Raw genomic sequence first — 18,828 nt, 5'->3', positions numbered from 1 at the left:
AAATATGATTCATGTGGAATGTGTAAAAATAAAAATAGTTGTGCTAGGATTAGGGGAAATTAAATATCATTGTTTCATCATCCTTTCAATTTAAAACAATCTGATTTGGAAACAGTTGTATTTCTGGGCTGTGGAAAGGAATTGTGAAGACTATCTTTGTATCCATTATCCTCATGTAGAAGGACAATAATTAGCAGTATTTCAAAAAATTTAGCTTTTAAGTCAGAATACTCACTGGACAATGAATACCCAATATTGAGTGTCTTGATCAGGAGTAACTACAATCATATTTCCATATATCTTTAGTATGAACCTTTCTTCCAGAACAGACCCAAGACTGGCCACCTGCCAGCCCAGCCCAGAAGGTGGAGTGTAAATCGCCACAGCAGACATGGTTCTTTCGATTTTGCTACCCCCCACCATCCAGATCCAAAATACCTTAGACTGCAAGTTCATCATGGACTTCTCAAAGGTTTTTGGTGGAGCCCTCTGATGGTTACAAAGAATTGCAACAGCTCGGTTGGCACGGTTATAAGACAGTATCTTTGCTGGGATGTTCTCGTCAGCTGGAAAGAAAAATGGTGATTAAGAGTCAGTTTGTGTACCAAGAAAGAACACACAGCGCGCCTTCCCCAGCTCCATCCTCAGGGTTTACTGGGCCTCATCTCATTCAGATGATCAATTCAGGATCCCCCAAGGCACAAGGTCAAAATCTGAGAGTCAACAGCATCACCTGCTTTCCCCAGTGCTCACCTCCCCCATCTAACCACCCAAAACAGCTTGGAACTGGGACAAATAGCCTAGACAGGAGGGTAAAATGAAGGGTCCCTAAGTTTTACACTTTAAAACCACAAGGTACTGTATCTTCCAGAAAGGAAAATATCAAGTGTCACCTGAGAAATGTTTTCACTTGTGTCATGTAGCATTCTTTACCACACCCTAAAATACTGACCCTCAACACACCCACCTTTGACTTTTTGAACACCATTTTCTAATACCATTTGACATATTTCTAGAGGACAGTGCAAATTCATTAGAATTAGACTCCAGAGGAAAAAAGTTTGTGGATCTTGGTGATACTTTCAGCAGCCAGTTTTTAGGAGATTACTATCTACTCTCAAAGGGGGACAAATAGAAACCTCAGGGAAAAGATCTGCTCCTATGCTGTTTTAGTAACCATGACAACCTTACTCTCTCCAATTTAATAGAACATCACAATACTTCATTTGGTGAGCTCTTAAATAACATAGATACAATACACAAAATATAGGCACTTTCAGAGCAGATAGAAAGCCCCTGTCAGCATTCCTTATCTAGAAGAACAGGAATGGGGGAGACAACTGATCTGTTTAGCCATCTAAATAAGCCTTAGCCCTCTATTCGAGGTGTGGAGGGGAGAAGTCTCCAGTCACAATGTTAAGAAGGAAAAGTGGAACAGATCTAGGACTCAGCCGACTAAGGACAGTGGACATCAGCAGTAAGGCTGTGGTCCCTGTCTGGCCAGGCAGTACTTACGAGCTGTGAGTTCCTTTAGCTGCTGCTGTAGCGTGATGGAGGCGTTGTATGTACGGAACACCTTCGCTGTCAAGCCCTCCATGAGATCCTGAAGATGTTTATTTAGAATACCAGTCTGGAGGAGACAAAGCAACAAAAAGGATGGGATTTAGGTAAAAGCCATACCATCTAGGCCCTCCTGGCAAGCTCTAGGACATTATGCAATTACAAGTTAATTGTCCTGCCAGTGGGATAGGAAAAGGGAGAAGAATTCCAGAATACAGAGATGCATGTACCTCCCTAAGAAGCACTTTGATCTTAAGCAGACCAGTAAAGCATATGTATCCTTCCCTATAAAGATCTTCCCCCGTAAGAGTTCAGGGACAGGTGTTGGGTCTCTAGCAGTGATGACTGAGCTTCCAGCCAAGGCTATGCAGAAGCCAGAGGAGGACAGAAGGCAGGGTTCATCCACCCCATCTCAGGGCTTTGGCCATGGATCTGTGTGTGCCTGAGGAAGGGAGGGAATGCAGGGTGCCCCAGGATAGGCTAAGGGCAAAGCCCCAGCCACTCCCAGGCAACCCTCTCCTTCAGGGGCTTGAGAGCCTCTGGCTGGGCCCCTCTTCAACCCAGTGGGCTTTGTCCACTCACATTGAGTCTATCAAAAAGATCATCTTCAGGCTGTTTGTTTTCCATAAATAGTTGTAAGTTCTTAAAAACCTAAAAGAAATAAGCAGAGCCTAATTATTATCTTTGCTTTGAAAATAATTACAACATAAAGCTTGCAAAAAAAGAAAAACCCCACAAGGCAAAAAAAAACAACAAAACCAAATCCATATCCTTTACCAAAATTCACCTACCATTAGTATTTTACCTCATTTCCTATCTGTGCAGTGTACATGTACACTCATTTCATTTCTACATCTACATGTGTATATGCACAATTATTTGTTCAGAGCCATTTCTGGGTACTTACATAATTATGCCCTTTACCCTTGAATATTTCAGTGTACTTCCTAAGAACAGAGATATTTTCTTACATACACACAGAACTTCTCAGCTTTGTCAATTAGACACATTTTTATCCAATCTTGTTCATATTCCTATTTTGCCAGTTGACCCACTGATGTTCCTCACCTCCCCAGGGTGGAATCCAACCTAAACTCAAGTATTACATTAATTGTCAGATCTCTTTAGCTTTATTTAATCTGGAACATTTCTGCAGCCAGCAAAACCCAGTTACTGATGAAATATCAGACTGCCGAAGGGCTGGACTGCCAGGGTACTGCACTCTGTAGGGTTAAGCACAGTCCTTCTGGGGGCCATGGCACTGCAGCACCTGCTTCAGCTCTGGGCTGAGAGATCCAGAGACTCAAGGGCTACCTTTTTGCTGAATCAGGAGCTGGGGGAAAGTTGAGCAAAGCTACAAAAGTGACAAATTTGCAACACAACCAAGGGATACTAAAGAGTGGTTATATCATTAAAACAACACAGTGGGATAAACATAATGTACAAATCGAGGTGAGGACCAACTCTTTACAGCATGCTCAGTAGCACAGGTGAGGGGTAAAGGGCAGGGGCTAAAAGAAGGCATACAGGACACCAAACAGTACCTCTTCACTCTTTCAAACCATTTTTCCTAGTGTTCGGCAGAACACAGAGCACAGGAAAAGCACTAAACAAGTAATAAGCAAAAGCAGGACAGGGAGCTCAGGCCACATTAACTTACTCGTTTCTCAACGGGGACTTTGTTATAGTATCTGATTGAGTCCTTTCCCAGGAAGTCAAACTCCACGACGTATTCCTGACCATCCAACTCTGGGTGCAGATTGATGTGCTCCACACGAAGCGAGCAGCAACCTACAGTGTCTGCTGTTTCTCCTTCCTCCTTCTCATTGCCTGCTCGCAGAGCAAGCTGTCCAGGGAGGAGATTGAGGGAGGGTCGGGGTGTGGGGAGAAGATAAGCATGAATGAAGAACTTCAATATCATACACTGTCTAGGAAACCCAAATCAGAAGCATCCCAAGTCTCTATGGGGCCAGGGCATCAGTCTGCAAGGCTCAGGAATTCTGGATCTGCACTGTTGCTTCTTCCCTTAAATACAGTGTGGAGAGAGAATCAAGGGCTATTAACCTTCCCCAAAAAACATCTCTCTACTCTGTCCTCTCAAATGGGGATGGAGGAAAGAAGATATTTAAAACTGTGGGCAATCAGACTCAAAAAGCTAGTCTCTGAATTTTTCTTAATTTTTAATTCAGAACTTGTGTTAAACCGTGCTAAAACCAAGGGAAAACACGGAACCTTTTTTTCCTGAAAGAGTGTGAGAAACTGATCTCGAAAGCACTGTCTTCCAAACTGTAACTGTGATACATTGGCGATCATTTAACTAATTTTCATAAATTTGTGTGTCATCCTTACATAGGGGCCATGGTAATCTCTGCATCATTCCAATTTTACTCTGTGTGCTGCCGAAGCAAGCACTATTTAACCAGTTTTAAGGATTATAACCATCCTTTTTAAAAATAAGACACTGAGGAAAATCTATCAGAATTCGCTGCTTACACAGAAAGACTGAGCATTGTTTTGTGTGACATTTGTTTCACTTATACACAAACACAAATATACTTATATGTTGGGCTGTGATATAAAATATTTTGGAGGATGGCACATGGTCAAAGAGTTTGAAAATTTCTGGCACATTCAGACTCATGAAAGTCCTTCTATTAGACAGACTGGAGACAGCAGCAGTTGGTCTGACACTGAACACCTGTCTCTCCACGTCTACCTTCCTTACTAGGCTAGAGACTGGGTGAGCAGGATGACAGATCACTGGCCTGTCACTGCCTCACCAGCAGTACTTAAAACACAGGGCCTGGAGGAATACATACTTCCTCCATCTTCATGAAGATGAACATGGTAGGCAGTGTGACAGGAAGATGCCCTCACCTTATCGATGAAGTACAGGGCTACAGCTCTCTGCCGGACTTTCATCTCTTTGGACTTCCAGTCTTCCCGATACTGGTTCCGGATCTTATCCACACACTTCTTCAGCCTCCGAGCAGTCTCATATTTCTGCCAGTCTTTCTCACCCTGCAAAGACACAGACCCAAGGGGGATTGCTTAAGGATAGTGGAATAAAGACAGACACTGAATATCCAACTTCAGAGCTCTGAACCAAAGAGAAGGAACTTGAGCTTCAGTGAAGCAATGCATTTACCGGGTGACAAAGTACGCTGTCCCATTCCCTGACAGGCAGAACTGGTTCCTATCTGATTGCTAAAAAAGCCTCTTTCATTTTGTGAAATGTTTTATGTTCTTAAGAAGGCCCACATGATATGTCCCCCAAATTAACTTCTGTCAATACAAAGGGTATATATAAACATCCCTAATCCCACATCAGCATCAGTCTTGCTGCTGAATCTGTGACCCAAGAGCAGTTTTCTGCTAGGACTGAACTTCATTAAATTCAAGACAATCCTTCACAGTTTGATGGAACTGTCAAGGAAGCAGAACCAAAGATTACAGCTTATAATTACTAAGGAACACAATGACTTCCAGGAACAGCTACAATTATTCACCATTTTCTAACTTCTGCATTTAAAAGTATTCTTGATGAGACTGAGGGAAACTGTTATTGTGAAGACGGTTTTTTTAACATTAGAGCTTTTGGTGGCAGGTTTGAAAATTGATTCTAAAGCCAATGTAAGGTTTTTAAAAGGGTGTGAAAAGACAATCTAATCAACAGCGAGGGAAGATTTCTATGACCTTGTTAAATGGAAAAAGTCACAAGCAAGGACTAATGATAATATCAAGTGAGAAAGGAAAGGGGAAAAAAAAGAAAAGAAAATTGGAGAAATCCAAAACGGCCAGGGATTATTACAAGGCCAGAAAAAGACTGTATGACATGGACACGGGGATAGAATTTAAGAACTCAAGAATCTCTGCTCTTAATTCCCCCAGCCCACAACCGAGGAGAGCTACAGTGATTTCTACCTATGACACAGACATGTGGTCTCTGAGGCCTAAGAACTGTGGTCAAGGCATCTGGCCGCCTGAGCATGCAGGTGTGTGGGACACACGAAGCAAGAAATGTCTGCTACTTCTAGTTCCAAACATTCACAAATGAAAGCTAACCCAGCTACGCTAATGAGTCATCAGCACTCTCCCCCGACTGTGTGTGGTAGGTATAGTGCTGTGTGCTTGTTTGGCTACAAAACAAGCGATTCCTTAACTACCTGTTGTTGTGGGTGGGTGATTGAATGATTGAGTGATACAGGAGAAATTCGGAGAAGGCAATGGCAACCCACTCCAGTACTCTTGCCTGGAGAATCCCATGGATGGAGGAGCATGGTAGGCTGTAGTCCATGGGGTCGCCAAGAGTCGGACACGACTGAGCGACTTCACTTTCATTTTTCACTTTCATGCATTGGAGAAGGAAATGGCAACCCACTCTAGTATTCTTGCCTGGAGAATCCCAGGGACAGAGGAGCCTGTTGGGTACCATCTATGGGGTCATGGAGTCAGACATGACTGACGTGATTTAGCAGCAGCAGCATTCAAGTTCTATATGCTAACAATGGGAAGCTGAAAATTTCTCTCTGGTTCTTCTAAGTGTATTTTGACACTGAAGAGGGCAACTAAGAAAAAGGTGTGACAGAAGCTTTCCTCTTATAAGTAATAAATCTCAAGACAGTAATGAATCTCCCTCACAACCCTTCTTACACACACGAAAGGCTCATCTGCAACAGCTCAGTCTCCAGTTGAGAAACAGGCTCTTTTCCATCATCCTGATGCACACAGGCCTACCAAAACCTGCGTCTGTGTCTTCATTTGCCCATTCCTTAATCACACCACTGAAGCAAAGTTTACAAACCTAACAAGTCAGTCATTCACAGGCCATAACCACCAGACCAACTTTTCTTCACAGGTTGGCTAGGCTCCTAGCACAGGGATCCAGGATTCTCTCAAATAAGGACACAGAGATGGGAATGATGGGAGAAGCCACCCGACTGAGCTGAACTGAACTGAACTAAGTCTAACAGGAGAGGGCTGGCTTCTAGGAAGTATGCTTATCCCTGCAGTGTTCAGCTTCCCTGAATAGAATTCAGAGAGTGAATGGCAATCTGAACCCCAAACACACGTAATTTAAACAAAAGACAATAAACTGGCCCTAGGTATTTATACCATGTTTAAAAATAAAATCTAACCAGCTTTCCATACAATGTCCATTCTTAAATATGTTGGTCTTATTGATTTACAGAGTTCTTTATAGATTCAAATCCTTTTGAGATATAGGTAGTATTTTTTCTTGTAATACTTCCTTTCAATCTTTCACTCTAAATCTTCTAAAAAGAGTTTATGTTACACATTTTTAAGTATACAGTTATATCGGTTTTGACAATCCATAATACATGTAACCCACACCCTATCAAGTTGAGAATATTTCTGTCAATCCAGAAAGTTCCCTCATATGTATATATATGGTATATTCTATGATGACCCCTAATGTGTCTGACTACACTGTACTGTTATTCTGATGGACTCCTGGGATGTTTCCAGTTTTAGACTCACATAAATACAGCATTATGAACATTGCTGTGCAGTCTTTGTGGACATATGTTTTCATTTTATTTACAGCAGAAATAACCTAGAACTGGAAATAGTAGCTTATTGCAGCTTTACTTTGCATTTCACTGATAGGGATGGTGAATAGTGCTTTCATGTGCTTTTTTATTGGCCGTTCCTCTGTCTTCTAAAGCATCCAACTTTTGCTCTTTTATTATGAGGATGTTTATCTTTTTTATTATTGAATGATACGAATTATCTGTATATACAGGATACAAGCCTTTGTCAGCTATACATGTTGCAAATGTTTTCTCCCTGTTACCTGTATATTTCTTAGTAGTGTCCTTTGTTGAACAAAGGTTTTTAAATGAAGTTCACTGTTTCAACTGTTTATTGTTTATTCTGTGTCCAAGAAATCTACTCCAAGGTCATGAAGATGTTCTGCCATGACATCATTTAGAAGCTTTAATGGTCTAGCTTCTAGCTCTTTTACGCTTTAAAATTTAGAACTGTATACTAAAAAGTCAGGTCCAGAACGTAATTTTTAAAAATAAGCATGTCTTATTTTCTCCTTCTAATAAAACTCACCAAAATCAGAGCTTCCCAAGACTATAAAGTTTTATAAAGGCATTTTTCTTCAATCCAGCCTGTAATCCCCAGATGGTTACATTTAAAAGGTTGTAGACACATGTATCTTTGAAACCCCAGAATTATAGGTTCTAAAGAGAAAAAGCAGAGATGTATATTTGGCACTGAAAATATTTTAGTATGACTGAATACAATGTGATAGCAACAGTGATCCTGAAGGTTGCTATACTTCATTTATAAGGAAAATTATGAATTTTATTTGTAAAGTTAAAACTGGTTTGAGGAGCCTTAATTTTACTAAGGCTGAACCTCAGGTTATAAGACCAGATAATGCTTGGCAGAGGTTGGACTTAGTGGTTGAATACCTATTATAAGCAATCCTTTGGTAACCTCTATATCCATGGTTTATCTGGGATCAGAGAGTTTTGTTGAAAACACAGGTTCCAGAGAGCTATCATTTCCCCTGCCATTTCAAATTCTATGGGTACCAAGTACAGAGTGGAAGAAGAAAGGAATGGAAACACTTGCAAGAAGATGTCTGTTTAATGGAAATCCTGGGAGAAAAAGCAGAACAAACCAAGATGAGCACACACAGATGTGAATGAGCTCAGGACAATCTTATCAGTAGCTGGACCATGTGTTACTGTGACTCTCAAAAGTCTTGATCCTTTCAATGACCTGTGAGACTGGAAGTACTGTAACCCTGGTTATGACCACAAGTAGACCAATCCAAGTTTCCAGAAAGCGGCAAAGACAGGATACATCAGAAGGACACATTTCAGCTGTACTTTTTACCCTTCACAAACCAAAAGTTTTCAATTATCAAAAATCCATAAGTCTCATCATACTTGAGTTAAATTCCTTGATGGAGCAGAGATGAAGTAGAAAGGTCTAGCAATATTACATGGGAGAAATTAATGAACAAAATATAGATACAAAAACAAGCAAACAATCTTAGGAGAAATCTCAGGAGGCTGAGCAGAAAGGTGTGCCCCATGATGGTAGCCTCCTATAAACTGGACCCAAAGTCTTCCATGAAGTAAAACCACCAATTATCACCCTTCACCCTCTTTGACAAAAATGTACTCTTTATAGACCTCTGGGTCAGAGCAGGTCAATGAATTCATGCTTTAATCATCACTTTCCTCCAAACACACAGCAATGGAAGTGCTTCATGCAAAAAGGGGCCTTATCGTTTTTTACGCAACCTGAAGCCAGGGGCTGTGTCAACTTGGGCTAAGTTGGGCTAGACTCCCTCTAAGACAGGAGGAGTGAGCAGAGAAGTGCAGAGCAAAGAGAAAAAGGGAATGATACAGAAACAAAAACTACTTCCCAGTCAAAAGGGCTTACAAACTAATTCCAAAATATATGAGGAAATGGGTTAGAAGAACTGTCAACAAAAATAATTAGTACATGATTCACTTCAGGTAACATTTTTAAAGAACAAAGATTTTCAGGAGAGAAAAAAAAAAATCTACTAAAAAGGACTCCAAAAGTGATAAAATAAGCACATGCCTTAAATGAAATGAAATCAAGTAAATTTGAAATAAAAATAATTAGAAATCCTGAAAAAATATAATGAAGCAAATTACAGGAGGGGTAAATTTTAGATTAGATATAATCAAATAGAGAATTAGTAGAAGTAAGTCCTTGGGAACTCTCCCCAAATGAAGATCAGACCTAAAGAGACAAAGAAATAAAATGCAAAGGAATGGTCTAGAAACTGAGGAAGAAATGATAGTTGAGAGTTTTCTAAAATAAATAAAGCCCTAGGATTGACAGTCTAGACTGAGTATCTTTAAAAATATATCTGTACTTAAAAAAAAATATATATATATATATATATATATATATATATGAAATGAAGAGTAAAAATTTCTGTCTCTATTTATAGGTCACTTAACTGTCTATATAGAAACTCCAAAAGACACAGACACTTTTAGAATAAGAGTTCAGCAAAGTTGCTAGATAGAAGATCAATATTAAAAAATCAACAGCATTACTACTCCAGTAATAACAAACAAAAATGTAATAACAACAACAAATACTTGAAATTCAATAGCACAAGAAACTATAAGGCCTCTTAGAAAAGATTTTAAACATGTGTAAAACCTCTATGGAAAAAATTAAGACACAATATTAAAGGATATATTCGAAGACATGAATTAATAGAGAGGCATGTAACAGGTTCATGGATGGGAAGATTCAATAAAATAATCTCAATATTTACCCCCTGTTAATCTATAATTTCAGGACTTCCCTGGTGGTCCATTGGCTAAGACTGTGCTCAGAAAGCAGGGGGTCCTGGATTCGATCCTTGGTGAGGGAACTAGATCCCGCATGTTGCACCTAAGAGTCCACATGCCTCAACAAAAGACTCAGCGTGCTGCAACTAAGACCCGGTGCAGCCAAATAAAGTTCGTATTTTTAAAAAATCTGTAATTTCAATGCAATCCTATAAAAAAATCTCAATAGCCTTCATTAGAACTTGACAAATTTATCTCAAAATTAATGTGAAAAAGCAGAAAGCCAAGACAGTTTTGAAGAATGAGACAAAGAAAACTTGTCCTGCTCAATAGTAAGACTTCATAAAGCTACAGGAGGTCAGACAGTGTGCTACTGATGAAAAAACAGGCAGACAGGACAGGGAGCCCAGAAACAATATGACATCCATGTAGAAACGTCACGTACAAGAGAGGGGTGAACACAACTCACTTGTTCTGGGACAACTGTTATGCATTTGGAGAAAATATATTGTATCTCAACCTCAAACCATCTACAAAAATACATTCTAATGGATCATAGATCCAAACATCTTTTAAAGAGCAAAATTTTACAAACGATGGCAGAGATATGGAAAAAACAGAAACTTGAGCACAATGTTGGGAGGATGGTGGTGAGGTAAACTGGTTCCAGTACTTCAGAGAACAATTTGGAAATATCTAATAAAGAATCTTTAAAGAAAATTTTCATCTATATACACAAGGAAAATGTGTTTATTCCAGCGCTATTTATATTAGGAAATGACTGTAAACTCTAATTAAATGTTTGTTGACAAGAGAACAGATGACTTTTTATATAATAGAATACTATGTAGCAAATAAAAATGGGTAAATTAGAAATATGTATCAAGATAATAAACTCTCAAAACCAAAGGGTGGTGAAATAAGTTGCAAAATGATCTCAATAAATATCCAACTTTAGATCAAACCTTGTAAAACAATACTACTTGGTATTCATGGACATATAAGGTACTAAAAATACACACAAGAATGAAAACATTAAATTCATTTTAGTATTTTCCAGGGAAAGAGATAAATGTTACCTAGTGAGCTTCAGCTATGTTTATCACAATACTTTTTATGAAATGAAGCAGTTGAAAAAATAGGACATGATGTTAAGGTTTGACACGGGCAGATGGAGGGCACTACATGAATGATTGTTGTATCTATTTTTGTATATTGGAAATAAATCATTGAAAATAAAATCCTTATTGCTTGTATCTTTCCACTTTTATCTAAAAAGAGACTCTTATCTCCTGCTGGCAATGCACTTAAAAAAAAACTATGTAACACACTGTCAAAACCTCAACCTCTGAAGATCTATTCTGAGTTGGAGATAACTGAGGACAGGCAGAAAGCTTAAGAAATCACATTTATTTCCCCCTCAACAGTACCTCTCTCCAAGCCTTTAACAATTTTTCATGACTCAGGATCACAACCCAGCTGCTGGAGCAAGCCACTCTGCACTGGATATAAAGTATCAGGCAGGGCCTACATCTATGTGACTTTCTAGGTTTACTACCATAACAATTACTCAAAAACCTGCTTAAAGTCCTTACAGTGCAAAGGAGGTGTCTGGATATTGTCTGAATGAATTGGCTGGCTCTCCTCAGATATGCAGATGATACCACCCTTATGGCAGAAAGTGGAGAGGAACTAAAGAGCCTCTTGATGAAAGTGAAAGAGGAGAGTGAAAAAGCTGGCTTAAAGCTCAACATTCAGAAAATGAAGATCATGGCATCTGGTCCCATCACTTCATGGCAAATAGATGGGGAAACAGTGGAAACAGGGTCAGACTTTATTTTTCTGGGCTCCAAAATCACTGCAGATGGTGACTGCAGCCATGAAATTAAAAGACGCTTTCTCCTTGGAAGAAAAGATATGACCAACCTAGATAGCATATTAAAAAGCAGAGACATTACTTTGCCAACAAAGGTCCGTCTGGTCAAGGCTATGGTTTTTCCAGTGGTCATGTATGGATGTGAGAGTTGGACTGTGAAGAAAGCTGAGCGCCGAAGGATTGATGCTTTTGAACTGTGGTGTTGGAGAAGACTCTTGAGAGTCCCTTGGACTGCAAGGAGATCCAACCAGTCCATTCTGAAGATCAGTCCTGGATGTTCTTTGGAAGGACTGATGCTAAAGCTGAAACTCCAATACTTTGGCCACCTCATGCAAAGAGTCGATTCATTGGAAAAGACTCTGATGCTGGGAGAGATTGGGGGCAGGAGGAGAAGGGGATGACAGAGGATGAGATGGCTGGATGGCATCACCGACTCGATGCACATGAGTTTGGGTGAACTCCGGGAGTTGGTGATGGACAGGGAGGTCTGGTGTGCTGCAGTTCATGGGGTCGCAAAGAGTCGGACACGACTGAGCAACTGAACTGAACTCCACTCAGCTTATCTAACAAGGCTCTCCACCCCAGAGACGCCTACAATCAGTGTGAATCCCACCTACGAGAGCGCACAGTCCTTGTGTATTTGGCATCTGTTTGTCTCTCCTGACCCCTGCTGCCATCATCCTAAGTCACTGCCACTTACTGGCTGGAGTACTGCAACAACCTCCTCTTGGTCTCCCTACTTCCTGGGTCCAATCCAGTCTCCACAGAGCAGCAGTCGGAATGATCAATTATATCACAGGTTTCTAAAACACACATCTGGCATCATTCCCCTTTAAAACCCAGTGGCTTCTTACTGGATTTAGATAATATAAAAAAAACTGAAGGAAGCGTTTTAAGATCTGGCCTGCATCCCTGTCTCCAGTCCCCTCCTCATCGTATCTCTCTTGATCATTTTACTCAAACTACAGTCCTTGAGACCACCCAGTTCTTTCTTTCTTCAGGGATTTCAAAAGGCTACTTTCTTTGTCTGAAATGCCCATTCCCCTATCCGTTCCATGGATAAATCCTGGAAAAAAGTGCCCGATTCTTTGCGACCCCCATGGACAGTAGCCTGCATCAAGCTCCTCTGTCCATGGGATTTTCAAGGCAAGAGTACTGGAGTGGGTTGCCATTTCCTTCTCCAGGGAATTTTCCCAACCCAGGGATCGAACCCAGGTCTCTCGCATTGTAGACAGACAATTTACTGTCTGAGTCACCATGGAAGTCCATGGATATAATCCTACTCACCTTGTAAGTCTCATTTTAAATGTTACTTCCTCAAAAAGGCATTTCCTAGGCCCTGGAAGCCAGATCAGGTGCTCTGGTATACTCTCAAATGGTACCCTGTGTCCTCTGCAGCACTGACAACAGTTTACATTCACTAATGTGATTGTCCATTATGCCTGCATATCGGATCAAGACACTCCTCTGTTCCAAGTCAATGGTTCTCCATCAAATACAGAACATGGTCTAGTCACTTTAGTGTGGCATTTAAGGTTGGCCACAATCTGGCCTCTCGGAGACTAAATTTATCTGTAAAATGGTGGCATGAGTACATGTCTGGTATGGTTATTACAAGAATCAAATGTCAACTTACATGAAAATACTTTTTAACAGTGATCCAGTATCCTTCATTTTGATAATTTTTTTTTTTTACTGTGTGAATAATATAAAATTCACACCAATAGTAGCGACATTTAGCATATTTACAATGTTACCTGACCATCACTTGATAATTCCTTTTGTTACTCCTTTTAATATCTCTCCTCTGTCCATATGACACACTGCTCTACCTCTCTTTTGAGGCCTAACTGCAACCAAATTTCCTTTAAAAAGTTGTTCTTATTCTCTAACTGCTGGGAATAACTGCTCCCTTTATCTAAAGCATTTAACATTTACCTTTCTAATACAACTGAATTCTTACCCAATTTGCCCAGCAGGCAGTAAGTTCTTTCAGGGCTAAACCACTTTTCATCTACCTTGGTCACCCTATAGCTCTGTGGTATTTCAGAACAGGAATATAACATGTTTCTTAAAGTGATTTTGACTTTTACTTGCTATGGGGGTTCTCTTTCTGAGTCTATGCTCACTTTAAGAACAGTGTCATTTTCCAATTATACTAAGAACATATACACAGGGGCATTTTTCATTAGGACACAGGACTATAAGCTATAAAATATGCAGTCTGGTCTTGAAAAGACATATGGCCTTTTGAGCTGCAGCTTTCAAATCTTAACAAGTGTTTAATAAACTATAAACCAAGATTAAGAGGGGCTTTACTCTCAGTGCCCTGCATGTAAACAGTCAGTCTATGCTGCTGCTAAGTCGCTTCAGTCGTGTCTGACTCTGTGCGACCCCAGAGACGGCAGCCCACCAGGCTCCTTTGTCCCTGGGATTCTCCAGGCAAGAACACTGGAGTGGGTTGCCATTTCCTTCTCCAATGCATGAAAGTGAAAAGTGAAAGGGAAGTCGCTCAGTCGTGTCTGACTCTTAGCGACCCCATGGACTACAGCCCACCAGACTTCTCCATCCATGGGATTTTCCAGGCAAGAGTTCTGGGGTGGGGTGCCATTGCGTTCTCCGTTTCAGTCTATACAGAACTAATTCTCTGTTTTGTTTTTGTTTCTTTTTTTTTTGTGGAACTCGTCTCAAGTTGACGTTCATATTTCCACAGTATATCTGAGGGACTCATTCAAGCAGGGTATGCCTAGCAGGCTAATAAGAACTGATAGTCCTTCCAAGAGTTTTCTCTTTTCAATAACAGTATCAATAAACACTGCCACATGTGTACACAACAGCTTAAGATATGCTTTCCCAAACATTACCCCATTAAGTCCTGGTGGAATCTACTCAGATGAAGCCTTAGGAAGACAAAGTATGTAAGACTCTAGATTTTACAGCTCTTTCTGGATTCAGAGTAATTATATTCCTTTCTTCAGAGCCCAGAAAGGTGAGGAAGAGAACTAGCTGTAGAAACCAAAATACACTTACCACATTTTTCATCAGTCTGACCAGTAAGCAATGTAAAAGCAAGGACTATGTGTCTGTCTTGTTTACCAATGTAATTCCTAGCACCATGCCTACACTGTGCCAGGTTCATACAGGGATTTCAATTAGTATCTGCAAATTAATAAATAAGATTATAATGTGATGTAGAAAATGGAAACATCTTAGGGAGGTCACCAGATAATGCTAACTATGAAAAGTACCCTTTTTTTGTGGGTGGGGATGGTTTATTTGTCAAAGTGATTCTAGAGGCTGAGGACATTAGATTTCAAACAAAATGACAAGAGATTTTCAGCCCCACTAAATGGTGCAGCTCTTGGCTACCACTTACCTTGATTCGTGAGCTGGGGTTCAGCATGATGTATTTAATAGAACCTTGGATGTTCTCTGTCCAGGAGACTAGCCAAGTAACCTTGTTATCGTGTCGGACTTCTTTCCACTTATGACCTGGAGGAGGAGAAGGAACCTTGGCATCTCTGTGGAAATAAAGCAGTAGAGCAGTGAGGTGGGAAGTAGTGACCAATTTCACTTTTCATCACTGGAAGTGGATGATCTCTGAGCGCGTATTTCCAAGCTTCCTCCTCACCAGTCAATACATGATAAGCACCTGAAGATCTATACATAGAAATACCATGCTGCTCCCAAACAGTCTTCTGTAATATGGGGGGAAAACCCAAACTACTGAGAACAAAGGAAGCCACCCACTTCATTTCTGGCCAAAGGACGAACTGTGCTCACTTGCTACAGTTGATGATTATATCCTCAGGCATGATTCGTCTCTTCAGCATGCCCATCTTGGGATGGTTGCCGCGGCCACGGAAAAGCCCAGGAGGTTCTATCTTGAAGTTGGCGATCCTCTCTCTGTGGTTATCCATAACACAAAAGCCATATTCTTTCAGTAATTTTTCATTCTCCTCTTTGATTTTCTGGAAGACAGCCAAAAAGTACTCAAAGGGGATTCAATCACTAAGAAACAAATTCAGATAAAGGAAAACCTATGAAATTCTTCTTTTCTTTTTCACTGCATGGTTTGTGGGATCTTATCGTTCCCTGACTAGGGACTGAACCCAGGCACCCTGCAGTAGAAGCTCAGAGTCCTAACCACTGGACCACCAAGGAATTTCTGGAAAACCACAGTTTTTTAAAAGCTTAAATATAATAAAATCCCCATATGAACATTATTTCACACGGGGTTTCCAGCACAAAGAAACCTGCTATCAATTCTTTACTAGTACATATGTTTCACACTGCGATCCTTTCTCCAAAAAAAACAGAAAGATCTGGAGCCTCCTTACCCTGTGCTAGCCCTTCCCTCATATTGATACCACACTCGGCAATTAGACTTAAACTAAGTCCCGCTGCCTTGTGCACAGATAAAGATTCACAACTTGCTGGTGATGGGTATCCTTGGCAGGGCTCTGACATGGTGATGCTTATAAAACCTCCTGACATGGATTTTAGTTTGAAAAACACCCCTGAAGTGAAAAACAAAATAAATTTCACTAATTTGGAATACTGAGATGACTAAACTGAGACTGAAAAGCATGATGCAGGTATCATTCTTACCATCTCTGGAGTAACTAATCTTTTAAACTAAAGGTCAAATAGGTACTCTCAAACAGAAAGTTATATAGAGACAATGGCCTAAATTATATAAACATGCAAGCCTAAAATACTGAAATTTAAGACTTCGAAGTGCCAAGAATTCCTTAAAATACTTAACTATAAAATACTTAACTTCCAGACCTCTGCTAACCTGTTTTTTTGATCCCAGCCTTGAGCCAAAAAAGTCAAACTCCAGCCTTGAGCCTCTAGAGCGGGGAATGGCAAGCTTTTTCTAGATAGAAAATGTTTTAGGCTTGAGGGCCATACAGTCTCTGTTGTAATTACTCAACTTTGCCACTGCTGAAAGCGACTATAGATAATAGGTAAACAAGTTAGATGTGCCATGTTTCAATAAAACTTTTGTATAAAAACGAGCAGCCTATCTATAGTTTGCCTACCAATATTCTAGAGGAAAGTGACATCCTAGAAAGTGACATCCATTTTCAGATACTAGAAAGATCCTTTAGAAATGAGGTTGGCCACAGCTAGAAGATTAAGTTGGATGAGTGTGGCTAAAAACAGATCAAAGAAAGAGAATGTGTTTGTGTGTGTGTGTGTGTGTGTGTGTGTGTGTGTACACACATATGGCCAATATGATTTTATCAGTCTTAAGTCCCTAACATCTAGGAGCCACTGTAGGTCAGACCTACTCTTCCTTAAACACTGTATTACTGGAGGCTACTGGCTGGTTTTTAGGTTAACAGAACACCAGCTCATACTGAGCCATTTAAACATAATGCCTATTCACAATTTTTTGTCTATGTGAAACCCTTAAGAAAATCAAGACTTCACTACAAGAATCTTAAATCTTTAGCACAGAAATCATTAAAGTCAAAACTGTTTTGTAAGAACCAAGAACAAAATTAAACTAATCACTATTTCGAAATTCTCCACAGGTTTAAGAAATTCTGCAGTACCAGTTTCTCTTCCTTGCTCATCTGTTTCCGAGCTTCTGTCTGGGCTTTGAAATACTGGCTCATCTGGGTAAAATCACATTTGCTGAGGTTGGTGATAATATTCTTCTCTTCATTGGTCATTTCCTAGTTAAAAAGGGAGACAGAAAAAGACAGTAAATAAACTAATAAGCCCTCAAGTTTCTCCACAATTACAGCGAAGTATCATGTTCTCAGTCCAAGAGTATCTAGTGAGACAGTCAATCTAAACTTGAGAATTTGGGGGGAAAAAAGAAACAATTTTATTTCCTTGTTCTATAATAAAATATGCATGTGGCAGAAAAATATTTAGGATAACAACATTGAAAAGGGTAACTCTCATGTCATTTCTTAGATTCCTTAGTACGTTGCCACAATCTCCTAAGCATAAATACCACAGCTGGAGAAACACAAATATATATATATCATTTAGTGATGAAAGAAACATTTCGATGCTCCTTCTCTCTTAGAAACATCCTTGCTCTATTCACTTATTAAATCTTATTTTTACAGCTATTCAGAAAGTGAACCTCAGCTCAGCCTCTGCTCACATTCTCCAAATTAAGAATAAAGAAACTGTTTAAAATCACCTAGGAAATGACAACCCACTCCAGTATTCTTGCCTGGAGAATCCCAGGGACAGAGGAGCCTAGTGGGCTGTCGTCTATGGGGTTGCACAGAGTCGGACACGACTGAAGCGACCCTGCAGCAGCAGCAGGCAGACAAAGGATATGTGGTGTTAAGAGCAGAAAGTACCTAAAGCTGAAGAGCATGAATCAAAAGGGAAGAGGACAATGCTAATGCATGTCTCTTTGCAACAGCAGACAGAGGGCAGTCCCGAGAGACAAACTTTCCTTTGCTCAACTGGAGCTGAGGTTTCTGTTTGACCTAATCTGATCAAACTTTCCTGGCTACAGCCACAGGAGAGCCAAGAAGAAAAGAAACACAGTTATTCTTATTGGATAGAAAACCTATATAACACAGTAAATGAACAGGGGGGAGAAAAAAACCCCAACTTTCAATACAATAAAATTCATGAAACTCAAATTGTACATCAGGGAATTCTTTTGGTAAAATTATCATGTATTTCTTAGTAGTAGAGATCAGTGTTTTTGTTAAGGGGCTAGGATATTAACACATGGGCTACAATACCTTTCTCCAGTCTTTAAAGAAATTTTTCCTAAATATTTCCTTAGTAGTATATTCATGGTCGAGCATTTTTGCAAAGAACGTAGCTACTTCTTCCGCTTTGGGGCTCAGCTTCATGACTTTACCTAGAGACAAAAGTGGTTCCAAAAAATGAGGTGCTGTGTTCATGTTCTGAGGTTAAACACTGAGGTTCTGGAGACATCTTCTTTCATAATGGTTTATTTACCTTCTGAAGGTATATATATAAAGGTCTGGTGACGCATGGTAACAGTAACAACAAAAACAGTATTATCGATTAACATCTACTTGTATGAATTTTCCTTCTCTTTAG

At 40.0% G+C, this 18,828-nt stretch overlaps 1 protein-coding gene and 1 non-coding gene across 3 annotated transcripts in view; both read right to left on the bottom strand.

Annotated features, from left to right (window-relative positions):
• TOP1 (DNA topoisomerase I) overlaps positions 1 to 18,828 on the bottom strand; it is a 94,002-nt gene that overhangs the window by 5,408 nt on the left and 69,766 nt on the right. For both annotated transcript variants that reach the window (XM_055545049.1, XM_055545050.1), the window contains 9 exons: positions 18,501 to 18,622; positions 17,334 to 17,456; positions 15,550 to 15,737; positions 15,143 to 15,287; positions 4,438 to 4,581; positions 3,221 to 3,406; positions 2,143 to 2,211; positions 1,516 to 1,630; positions 439 to 566 (listed from right to left, as the gene is read on the bottom strand). In XM_055545049.1, coding sequence (XP_055401024.1) covers positions 439 to 566; positions 1,516 to 1,630; positions 2,143 to 2,211; positions 3,221 to 3,406; positions 4,438 to 4,581; positions 15,143 to 15,287; positions 15,550 to 15,737; positions 17,334 to 17,456; positions 18,501 to 18,622 — 1,220 coding nt within the window. The remainder of the gene's footprint in view (positions 1 to 438; positions 567 to 1,515; positions 1,631 to 2,142; positions 2,212 to 3,220; positions 3,407 to 4,437; positions 4,582 to 15,142; positions 15,288 to 15,549; positions 15,738 to 17,333; positions 17,457 to 18,500; positions 18,623 to 18,828) is intronic.
• LOC129626328 (U6 spliceosomal RNA) lies at positions 3,869 to 3,972 on the bottom strand. The gene has a single exon (XR_008701931.1). It is a non-coding gene; the product is annotated as a U6 spliceosomal RNA (small nuclear RNA).

The sequence above is a fragment of the Bubalus kerabau genome, chromosome 13, assembly GCF_029407905.1.
Source record: "Bubalus kerabau isolate K-KA32 ecotype Philippines breed swamp buffalo chromosome 13, PCC_UOA_SB_1v2, whole genome shotgun sequence".
Lineage (NCBI taxonomy): Eukaryota > Metazoa > Chordata > Mammalia > Artiodactyla > Bovidae > Bubalus > Bubalus kerabau.
Note: the sequence above shows the minus strand (reverse complement) of the source record. Positions and strands in the feature narration are given on the sequence as shown.